Source organism: Papio anubis, unplaced genomic scaffold (assembly GCF_008728515.1).
Source record: "Papio anubis isolate 15944 unplaced genomic scaffold, Panubis1.0 scaffold145, whole genome shotgun sequence".
Taxonomy (NCBI): Eukaryota; Metazoa; Chordata; class Mammalia; order Primates; family Cercopithecidae; genus Papio; species Papio anubis.
In genome coordinates this window covers 145,006-157,159 of record NW_022161414.1, presented here as the reverse complement: position 1 = coordinate 157,159, position 12,154 = coordinate 145,006, and the positions used below count along the sequence as shown (strand labels likewise).

At 42.8% G+C, this 12,154-nt stretch overlaps 1 protein-coding gene across 6 annotated transcripts in view; it reads right to left on the bottom strand.

Annotated features, from left to right (window-relative positions):
* Window positions 1–12,154, bottom strand: part of LOC100998227 (X-ray radiation resistance-associated protein 1) — a 30,529-nt gene that overhangs the window by 16,396 nt on the left and 1,979 nt on the right. For 4 of the 6 annotated variants that reach the window (XM_031661400.1, XM_031661401.1, XM_031661397.1 and 1 more), the window contains exons 2-4: window positions 9,336–9,403; window positions 4,003–4,100; window positions 123–307 (exon numbers count right to left, since the gene is read on the bottom strand). In XM_031661400.1, coding sequence (XP_031517260.1) covers window positions 123–307; window positions 4,003–4,096 — 279 coding nt within the window. In that variant the 5' untranslated portion in view covers window positions 4,097–4,100; window positions 9,336–9,403. The remainder of the gene's footprint in view (window positions 1–122; window positions 308–4,002; window positions 4,101–9,335; window positions 9,404–12,154) is intronic. The other 2 variants (XM_031661399.1, XR_004181279.1) reach the window with 2 other exon arrangements.

The window sequence follows — 12,154 nt, the reverse complement described above, 5'->3', positions numbered from 1 at the left end:
AATATCACTCTAATAGTTTGGAGTAGACTGGGGGTAGCTGTGCCAGAGCAGGGTAAATCCTTCCCTACTTCCTCCGCACCCTAGCTAATGTGCCGGCCACTCCAGGATGCATTTACTCTCACCAGAAAAGCCTGGTCCAGGATACGTCCAGGAAGGTCCACCTGATTTTCCCGCCGAGACCCTTTCTTCCCCCTGAACTCAAAAGAAGTCACCTTCAGGCTTTCCCGACGTTCAGCTTGTGCTCCAACCAAACCCCTGGGCTTCTTCTTGAGGTTACCTTTCTGAACCACTAACCAGTGTCCTTGGCCTGTTGAGAAAATTAGAACAGTGAAAAGGGGAAAACTCCAAAGTTACAACGAGTGCAATTATAGACTTTGTTTATAATACTAAAACCCAAACTAGCTCCTGATTACCTAACATGCACCAGACACAGGACTGCAGCTGAGGGTAGGGGAGATATCTACTTAGGTATGTCATTTAATTGACCTCCAAACCCAGTGAAAAACATGTTATTGTCATTATTTTATAGATGAAAAGGCTGCGACAAAAGGAGATGGAATGACTTGCCCAATTCCTTCCTTCACATTTTTATCTCCAAATTCTATTATTCCTTCAAAAACTAAGATCAAGTATTTCCTGTTCTGTGAAGTCTTCCCTTTTGCCCCTCAGTAGAGCTGATTGCTCTTTCTCATGCATTCCAGTTACTCTTCTACTGGTCATCTCTTGAGTAATGCCTAATGTGTGACCTCAATTCAAGGGTTCCATCTTCTCAAACCTCTATCAGTATACAGAAAAGATGCTGTTAGAAACTCACAATAAGAAAATGTAGGACAGTTTGCGTTAAAAAAAAAAAAAAAAAAAACCTAATAATACATGTCTACTGTAGAAAGAATTTTAAATTGTGCATAAGCAAAAAGAATATGAGGTTCACTAGTAAGCCCACCAAACAAAAATCATAACATATTTTGGAATCTGTTCTTTCTTGCACCAGCAGTTTATTTATGGCATGGTATTCATTGCAATCTGTAATTCTTTTATTTGTTCACTTATTCATTGTTTCCCTCTCTAGAGCGGAAGCTCTGGAATAGCAGGGACTTTATCTGACTCATTCATCTCAGTATTCCCAAGGCCTGCACAGAGCTTACCACATTGTGACTGTTGCTGAACAAATGACTGAATGAACTCTGTCCTATAGCCCCTGCCCACACAGTCATCCATTCCTATCTTTTCTGAGCATCTACTTTATGCTGGGAATTGGGAGTATGAGAATGAATAAAAAGGAAGCCCTAACTCAAAGGAGTCATAATAATATAATACATAACATCTTATATACAATAGTATAATAATAATACAAGGGGTGCTGTGGGAACAAGCTTTGTGCCTCTAACCACTGGTTATCTTCTGGGAAAGCCCACTATCCCTGCCTCAGGGACTTGCCCCAGCTCATACAGCACTGCTGCCCATCCTGCTTCTTGGATGCAGTTCCTGTCCTGTATCTCATATGAGCCATTTCCCATTTCCATTATGGGACTGATACTCCATGTACCCCATTTCCCAGGGCTGCCCTCATCTGGGGCATGGACTTTGCTTCTACTTTATCCTATCTTCATGTGCCTGACTGCTAGGGACCTCAGCCTGAGTTGGTGCCAAAATCCCTAACAAGACCAGAAAGGAAGGCTCAGAGCATGTCAGGAGACCAACAGGAGAAAAAAGAAACTATGTAAATATCCTGTTTCTCATCATACTTTTACTCACTTATTCTAGTATCCATGATGGTTAATTTTATGCATCAACTTTGCTAAGCTATAATATGCAGTTATTCAATCAAACACTAATCTAGGTGTTGCTGTGATGGTATTTTGTAGATGTAATTAGTATTTACAATAAGCTGATGTTAAGTTAAAGAGACTATCCTTGATAATGTGGGTGCCCTCACCCAATGAATTGAAAGACATTAAGAGCAAAACAGGTTTCCTAGAGGAAGAAGAAATTTTGCTTTAACACAACAATTTCAGCTCCTCCCCAGGGGTTTCCAGCTTGCCAGCCTGCCCTACAAATTTCAGACTTGCATCCCCCACAATCACATAAAGTCAATTCCTTAAAAAAAAAAAAAAAAAAAATATGTCTACCCACCTACCTATCTCCTACTAGTCCTGTTTATCTCCTACCAGTTCTGTTTCTCTGAAGAACTCTAATGCAACATCCTATAATGGTTCTTACCTACAAAAATTATTACTGTAGTGTTTGAATAGTGACTATTTCCCTCATTCCTTCTACATTTTCTAGTTGGAATTCTACTATAAGAAAGAGCTGGCTGGGAGTGGTGGCTCATGTAATCCTAGCACTTTGGGAGGCCGAGGCAGGTGGATCACTTGCGGTCAGGAGTTCGAGACCAGCCTGGCCATCATGGTGAAACCCCATCTCTATAAAAAATACAAAAATTAGCTGGGCATGGTGGCAAGTGCCTGTAATTCCAACTACTCAGGAGGCTGGGGCAGGAGAATCACTTGAACCTGGGAGGCGAAGGTTGCAGTGAGCCAAGACTGCACCGCTGCACTCTAGCCTGGACAACAGAGAGAGACTCCATCTCAAAAAAAAGAAAAGAAAGAGCTATTTTGTTTCCCCCACATATTTACATATTCAAGTATTCATTTATATTAGTAGACTCATGAATATTTGTTGTTCCATGGTCTACAACCTAATTCTGCCATTATTTATTTCATTGCTCAAACTGTCCTACCTTTGGTGATTGGGAGCACCTTCAAGTCAGCTGTGTCCTTTCAACATGCCCCATTATTTTTCTGAGCACTTCTTTACTTCTGGCACCACAAGATACTCCAACTCAACTTGTATTTTTTCTGCCCTAGTCCTGCAAACAGCTATTTCTCCAAGAAGCCCATGCTGTTTTCATTGGAGAATGGTATTTAGAAACCAAGATGTAGATACTATGTATGCTTTTTGCTGCTGAGGTGTCATTGCTGTCAGTGGACTGGGAAATACACATATGTACACTAGGACATATAGATATATACAACTATATTTATTTCTGTAGCTATCCATCTTTGTGTGTCTGTGTGTGTGAGAGAGACAGAGACAGCGAGCGAGAGAAAGAGAGAGAGACAAAGAGATAAACTATGAGTTCACACTGATAGCTCCATTTGAAGGTGTCTGATAGGTAGGTGGCCAGGGAAAGTCTCTGTGTGAAAAACAAAATCACTGTAGAGAAGCAGGAAGGACAGGCAGGAAGAGAAGGTTCTTCCAATATTCCATCTACAGAGTGACCAACAAGTTACAACATCTGGAGTAAACAAGGTGTACTTCTCCTTTGCCCTACCCTTTCAAAGCAACTAATCGAATCCAGAGAACCCATACTTAGTGTTCCACCTATAGGGTTCTTATTACAGCAATTCCCTGCTCCGGGGAATTTTTTGACTAGATAAATACTTGAAAATCTACCTAGCAGAGTCAAATTTAAGCCATTTTATTTAGGAGTTTGGCAGACTATAATCACTCACCAAATAAGAAATACAGACAGGAAGACAGCTCACGAGAGGATGGGTGCTGAGGACTAGGGTAGTCAGACATGGCTTATTGGAAGAAGTAGAAGGAAAGCTGGGATTTGTGTGATGGGAAGAGTTTGGCTAACAAGAATGAGGGCTGGAACATTCAGGGCAAATAAAAAAGCTATGTGAAAAGCGAGCACCGTAGAATAGAGCATAAAGGAGGAAATGGGTTGTCGCAGAGGGTAAGAGCAGGTTAAACTCAGAATGACACAGAATGCCAGTTAAAGGAGTTAGCAATGAGAAGTCACTGAACAGAAGGGGCACTGTGGTTAAATGTGCACTTTAGAAGTCCCACGGAGGCTACTAGGACTGGAGGGGGAAGGACTGGGTACAGCAGGGAACAGTAGTGAAGGAGTTGGAGAAGAACAAGTAGGTGTGAGATGGTCTAAAGCAGGAGCTAGGTATGAGGAAAAGGTATCAACTTGAGAAGTCACCTGACCTTCCTCTGGCACGCGAAGCAGGTTTCTGGCTGGAAAGCAGTTGTTCAGGTAAGGCTTCCCATCATCCAGCTTGTAGATTCCTGAGGAGGCCATCTCCCTGAACGCCAGGCAAGGAAAGCAAGGAAGCAGAAGAGTGAAAAGACACAGCAGAGCCCTCTTACTCCAGTGCAGCTCGTGAGCCCACCAGGACCACCACACCCTGCACACACCCTGCTCTGACACCTGGAGGCCCCACTGCCCTTGCTTCAGAAATGGGCTGGCTGTTTATATGAAGAGGGAAACAAGACCCTGGGTTTTTCAGTTCAAATAAATCCTAACCCAATGGAACCCTAGAAAGAACATGATCCTCGGGCTTAGACAGACTTGGTTTGAATCCTGGCTCTGTCTTTCCTTGCTCTGTGACTGGGCAAGTTACTCTACTCCTCCGAACTTCAGTTTCCTCACCTGCAAAATGGGGGTTATAATACCTACCTTAAAAGACAAATAAGTGAGAAAGACAGTGCCTGATACATATTAAGTCTCTGCTAGATGTTTTCTTTGTTTTAACAGAGTTCAGAGAAGAAGGAGCTCACATTTTAGAGACAATAGTGTACAAATAATGAGACTTCAACTGGATAAATAGTATTTGAGGGATGAATTGAGTTTTCTGATAGACAGAAGGATAAACATTCCAAACAGTAAGGGCCACAGGAGGGCATAGTTGTGCACAGTAAAGAAACAATGTGACCCAAGAAGGAGAGGGATGTATGCTTGGTAGTCTTGAACAATAAAGTTGGATAGGAAGGATGGTGCCTGCTCCTGAAGGGCTTGGGGTACCAGGCTAGGAGCTCAGGCTTCATCTTGTAGGTGACTGAGAGCCATGGATAATTTCTGAGCTGGACAGAACCATAATCCAAGCTGTGCTTTAGAAAGAGAGATCTGACAAAAATAGTAGTAGGTGAAAGCAGCACCCAGTGGCAACTGGGATTGCAGTTAGGGGAGTATTGCAGCAACCCAGGGATAAGCTGATGAGAGTTCATGTTAATAAACTAAAGAATTAAAAAAAGAAGGATGGACAGAAAAAAAGAAATGAGAAAGGAAGGAACAGAAAAGAAAAAGTGGAGCAAGACCAATTAGAAGTATGAGCATTTCATGTGTGGACACAGCCTAGGCAACACAGTGAGACCCTGTCTCTACAAAAAATTTAAAAAATTAGCCAGCATGGTGGTACATGCCTGTGGTCCCAGCTACTCAGGAGGCTGAAGTGGGAGGATCGCTTAAGCCCAGGAGTCCAGGCTGCAGTGAGCCGTGATCATGCCTGGGTGACAGTGAGACCCCATATTTAAAAAAAAAAAAAAAAAAATGTGAGGACAAAGGAGGACAAGGCCCTGGAGGATCCACAAAAGAAAATAATTTTAGAGAAGTAGGAGAACTGGGAGGTGGAGAGTGGGAGCTGCCAGGTAAGCCAAGGTAAGAGAAAACTCTATGAAAGAGGTAGGGAAGTCCATGAGAAAGTAGGAGGTCAGTTTCGGAAGAAGGGTGGAGTTAAAGTCCGACATTACGTATGAAAGAGTGAATGGAAGGCGAGGGAATACAAAAAGTGAATATAAGCAAGTTTTTCAAGAAGCTTGATTGTGAAAAGGAGGAGAAAAGCAAGACAACAGTGAGATGGAAGGTAAAATTGAGAGATGGGTGAATATCAGGGCCAGTGCTGGGGGAAGGTGCCTAAGGAACACCTAGGAGAACATGTGCTCTCTCTCAGAGTTGTGCAAATGCAGTCTCAGCACTTGGCCTCCACCCTAGTCCTAGCCCTGGCGGACAGAGTCACTACCGAGAATAAATTCCAGAAGCTCATTGCATGGGTTCAGATCCTAGCTATGCCACTTACTAGCTCTGTGGCCTTGAGCAAGTTACTTTTCTATGCCTTGGTTTTTTCCTCTGTGAAATGTAGACAATAAGTGCACCTACTTCATAGGGCTGTTTTGATGATTACAGGAGAAAATGCCTTAGTATCTGGCACATGGCTAACTCATGCTGCTCATTTTCCATTACTATGCTATTAACAGGATGAGAAAGGCTTGACTACATCTGTAGCCTGAGAGGAAGGAGCCAGTAGGGGAGGAAAGACTGACAATGCAGGAGAGAGATGGGCAGACCTGCAAAGCCATCCCTGAGAAGGCAAGAAGAAGGGCACTCAGCATCCAGGGGAGGGGTTCCCTCACTGAGGATGAGAGAGGGCAGGCTCCCTCAGGGACAGTCGTGATGGGAGACAGATCTCAAATATCCCGAGTGTTCCATTTCCCTAACACCTAGAGAATAAAAAGAGCACAAAAGAAATAACCTTCCATTTTCTATCTGCTATGGGGTGGCTCCCAGAGACTCACCAATACCAATTTACAGTGAGTCAGAAATTCTTTAGGGGGGTGTGTGTGTGTGTGTGCGTGCCCGTGCATGCATGCACATGCAAAAAAGTTGGAAAGAGAATATAGTTCTGACTAGGGTATGACTCAGTCTTTTCTTCATCAAATTATTATTCTCTTCAGAGAAACAGGCATAAAAACGGTTCCTCAAAGGAATAGATAGCCCTAATCACAACTGCACTTACCATTTGTCATTCACAGATTGTTCACCACAGTCTGATGTCAAACCTTGGAAAAACCTACATTTTACCCAGGACTTGCAAACACAAATGGTTACAGGAGTTGGGCAGGCCATGTGAGTGAGTGAAGAAAGCTGGAGGCGAGGGGAAGAAAGTAGAAGGAGGGTGTGTGTGTGTCACAGAGAGAGAGAGAGTGCACATGCTCATAGAGGCAGCAACTAGTCAGCTCTTACCAATTGCTGCCATACAGAAACCTAAGTCATCGTTGCCAGATCTTCACATTTTTTTCAAGGAAAGTCTGCCTTATATATGAAATCTCCTATTTGAGGGTTGGCAACTAATTTGCCATTTTAAAACAATGTGCAGGCCAAACCAAACACCTGAGAGCCAGATTCAACTCCAGGCTACATTTGTTTTTTCTGATTGATCTTCTGTTTTTTTCTTTTGAGACAGCATCTCACTTTGTCACCCAGGCTACAGTACAGTGGCACAATCACGGCTCATTGTAGCCTCAACCTCCTGGGCTCAAACAATCCTTCTACCTCAGTCTCCTGAATAGCTGGGACTATAGGCACATGCCACCATGCCTGGCTAATTTTCGTATTTTTTGTAGGGACAGGGTTTCACCATATTGCCCAGACTGGTCTCAAACTCCTGGGCTCAAGCCATCCACCCACCTTGGCCTCCCAAAGTGCTGAGACTACAGGCATGAGCCAACACACCTAGCCTGATCTTCTATTTTCATGGTGTGGAAATTTAAACAGTAAGTCCCATTCAATAAAACAAACTCCGACTACTGGGATTTTCAAATTCAGTAACACACATTTCCTTTTGTCTTGAAGATGCACAGCACCACTTAATGCAACGTGAACATACTAGTCCCAGCTCCTCTTTTCTTATCCCATACATCTAACAGGTCACTGAGTCATGACAATTTGAGCTCAGAAATACTGTTCCAGTGGTCTATTTTTCTCCATCTCTACTGTTTTCATTAAATCATTCATCATCTCCCACCTAGAATAGTACAACAGTTTTCTGACTGGGTTCCCACTAAACATGAAGGCCAGATGCCTAAGCCTGTTCTTGAAAGTCCTTGGAGTCCTATGTCCTAACCTTTCCAGCTCCAGTTAGTTTTACCCATTCAGGCTCACAGTGTCATCTTCCACTCCCAATACAGATCATTCACATGTAGCCCTCCCTGCCTCTGTTCTTGGTGTTCCTTCAGCCTAAAACCCCCTTCTCCATCTTGTTCACCTGGTTGACCTCATCCTTTATGATTCAGCTCCAAGACCACCTCAAAGATTAAGTTTCTTTAACCTCAAGCTCTTAAAATTTGTCCTTAAAGGGATCTAGGCATTTCCAAATATGTGCTGAGATAGATTCATGCAATTTGAGGTAGTAGAGATTGGGGAACCTGCAAGCCGCTGGCCAGGGGAAGGGAGGCCACAAAAAGTATGTGAGATGAGACCACAATTCAAAGGGTCTGGGAAGAGTTCAATTAAAAAAAAAAAAGCAATGTGGAAAGCTCAGATTGGGGCATGCTGAGAGAAGGTTTCCTGGCAGTGACAAATATTCTATGAATACAGAGTGGTGCAATAGGAAGGGAAACAACTTTTAAATTTGACTCTAGTTTCTACTATCAAGCTGAGTGACCATGGGTAAATAACTTTACCTCTTTGTGCCTCAGATTCCTCACATGTAAAATGACGATAAAAATTCTGTGCCTCCGAGAATTGCAGTAAGAAATAAATTAGGTAATAATGGACAGAATGGATAGAAAAAAAGCATCTTTCTAGACTCCACCCAGATGCCAACCCTTCCACAAAGCCCTCACTGAACCTGCCAGTGGAAATAACTGCTGCTTTTGCTAAGCTGTAAAGTCTTTCATCAGTATTAATTGCATGGCCCGACCTCATAAGATTACTAACGATCATGAAGGGGTACCTTCAATGGACTATGGATTTCCAAGTCTGGAAACACATCTACTTCACTGTCTCTCTTCCACCCTTGGGACTTAGCTCATAGGAAGCATGCAATAGACGTGTGAGCCAAGTGAAGGATATGATGGCACTCCTAGGACCAAGATATATATACATATATCTGCTACACACACACCCCGTCAATTAGACTCTAAAACCTTCCTAGGAAAGGGCAATATCAGTGGTAGTCATCAATTTATTCCTAACAAAGCACCTAACATAACAGATTCCATAAATATTTGTGGAATAAATGAATGAATGTTGGTATCTCCGTTGGTCCAACACAGGGCACTATAAGTTTCCTGATCCCTGATCTTCCCTGCAAAGGGTTGGAAGCTCTTGTTATGTGTTCCTACAACACTGCATACTTCGCCTAATATAGTACTTACGACTTTATTATAATTGTTTGCTCTCCCCTCATCAACTTCTCACCTGCTGTGGGGCCTATAATTACCTTATTCAGCTGTGTAATCCCAGCATGTAGTATAGAGCCTACAACTCACTAAAAATATGTTTGGAAGATTAATGGACAGATGGATGGATGGGGACAAATTTATATTCAGTCAATATGTCTTTCAGGAACTCGCTCTCATGACCAATCACACACATCTGCTAGAGAGGTAAATGAAGGAATGAATGAGTAAATTGCTGGCTGGAAAATGTTAGATATGATGTAATTTGCCGGCTGGAAAATGTTAGGTATGATGGCTGTCGGAGAAGACGTCAGTAACTTAAAGAATATGGTGACCTGGTTTCAGGTCTCCAGAGTACTTACTTGATCTTTGACTTTGGGAATGTCCCCTTGACTTCCTTCTTTTTTTGTTTCTTCACTTGTTTCTTTGCCTGTAGAATAAATATTACATTCCTTTTTAGCCTGCTATTCACAGCTCTTGAACTTTCTCATTAATTATATTCTACTGTGAGTCTTCTACTCCAAAATTTGTCTTGCCTTTAGTCCTTGCCCGTAGGACTAAAGATCCAAGAAATAGATAGATAGAGATACAGAGATGGAGACAAAGACAAGACATAGATGGGAAGGTGGTATAGGAGAATATAATCATGATAGTGGGGTATGACTGGAGTGCTTAAATCAGACACATGAAGCACAAATCTCAAAGGAAGGGATCGTTTACATGATTATTTACACAAAATAAATTTCTGCCAGATAAAAATAGTAAAGTCAAAGTTGAAAGATAAGACACAGTCTGGGAAAAGATATTGCCATACATATAATACAAAAGATGACTCACACTCAAGCTTATAGGAGGCATGCAGACCTGGATGCTATCGTAGAAATTCCAGTTCCTTATTAGGAATATTAGGTGAGAAGGTGTGGATCTACAACTAATGGGCCAAGAAGGGCACATAATCCCTAGGTTACATTATCTAAGACAAGTAAGAACTTTATACAGTAGAAAAAAAAGTCAAAGTTCCAGACTTGGAGGCTGACTTCCTGGTTAGCTTTAGTTACCTCTGGTCTCTATTTCAAACTTGACACAACTAATGCCAATCTGGCTGTAGTGCTTCCTCCAAAACAAACATTCTCTCTTTCTCCCTGTCTCCCTGTCTCTCTCTCTCTCTCTCTCTCTCTCTCTCACACACACACACACACACACACACACACACACACACGCACTAACGCATATTTTTGCTTGTTCCATTCCTTTGGCCTATCACATTTCTGCCCCTCTTCCTTGCCTGGCTACATACAGATTAGCTTTTCTGTATCTCCCTCTCCTTAGGTTGAGTCTCCTCACGTCCACTTTTTTTTTTCCTTTTTTCTTGAGACAAGGTCTCACTCTGTTATCCAGGCTGGAGTGCAGTGGCATGATCTCAGCTCACTGCAACCTCCACCTCCCAGACTCAAGCAATCCTTCCACCTTAGCCTCCCAAGTAGCTGGACCACAGATGTGTGCTACCATGCCCAGCTAAATTTCTGTATTTTTGATAGAGATGGGTTTTCACCATGTTGCCCAGGCTGCCTCAAACTCCCAACTCAGCCTCCCAAAGTGTTGGGATTACACGCGTGAGCCCCCTTGTCCAGCCATCAAGCCCACTTCTTAATGGAGGCACTAACATGGTTGGGCTTTGTGTCCCCACCCAAATTTCATCTTGAATTGTAACCACCGTAATCTCCATAATCCCCACGTGTTGAGGGAGAGACCTGGTAGGAAGTGACTGGATCATGGAGGTGGTCCCTTATGCTGTTCTCATGATAGTGAGTGAGCTCTCACAAGATCTGATGGGTTTATAACTGTCTGACCGTTCCTCCTTCACACTCTTGCCCTCTCTTGCTTGCCACCATGTAAGACCTGCCTCTTCCCTTTCTGCCATGATTGTAAATTTCCTGAGGCCTCTCCAGCCATACGGAACTGTGAGTTTGTTGCAGGAAGTCAGGGACCCCTGAACCGAGGGACTGGCTGAGGCCATGATAGAAGAACATAAATTGTGAAGATTTCATGGACATTTATTAGTTCCCCAAATGAATACTTTTATAATTTCTTATGGCTGTCTTTACTGCAATCTCTGAACATAAATTGTGAAGATTTCATGGACACTTATCACTTCCCCAATCAATACCCTTGTGATTTCCTATGCCTGTCTTTAATCTCTTAATCCTGTCATCTTCATAAGCTGAGAAGGATGTATGTCGCCTCGAGACCCTGTGATGATTGTGTTAACTGCACAAACTATAGAGCATATGCGTTTGAACAAGATGAAATCTGGGCACCTTGAAAAAAGAACAGAATGACAGCAATGTTCAGGGAACAAGGGAGATAACTTTAAACTCTGACTGCCTGTGAGCCGGGCGGAACAGAGCCATATTTCTCTTCTTTCAAAAGCAAATAGGAGAACTATCCCTTAATTCTTTTTCTAAGCAAGGAACATCCCTGAGAAAGAGAATGCGTCCCTGAGGGGAGGCCTCTAAAATGGCCGCTTTGGGGACGGCTGTCTTTTATGATAGTAGACAAAGGGATGAAATAAGCCCTGGTCTCCCGTAGCACTCCCAGGCTTATTAAGACGAGGAAATTCCTGCCTAATAAAGTTTGGTCAGACCGGTTGTCTGCTCTCAAACCCTGTCTCCTGATAAACATGTTATCAATGACAATGCATGCCCCAAACTTCATTAACAATTTTAATCTTGCCCCGTCCTGTGGTCCTGTGATCTCGCCCTGCCTCCATTTGCTTTGTGATATTTTATTACTTTGTGAAGTATGTGATCTCTGTGACCTACACCCTATTCGTACACTCCCTCCCCTTTTGAAAATTGCTAATAAAAAACTTGCTGGTTTTACGGCTCAGGGAGCATCACAGAATCTGCCGACATGTGATGTCTCCCCCGGACACCCAGTTTTAAAATTTCTCTCTTCTGTACTCTTTGCCTTTATTTCTCAGACCAGTCAATACTTAGGGAAATAGAAAAGAACCCATGTTGAATCAATTAAACCTCTTTCCTTTATAAATTACCCAGTCTTGGGCAGTTCTTTATAGCAGTGTGAAAATGGACTAATACAGGCACTATACCACACTGTATTATAATGCCTGCTTCCTTGTCTGTTCCCCACCTCACTCCCAGGCTGTGAGTATCTCCAA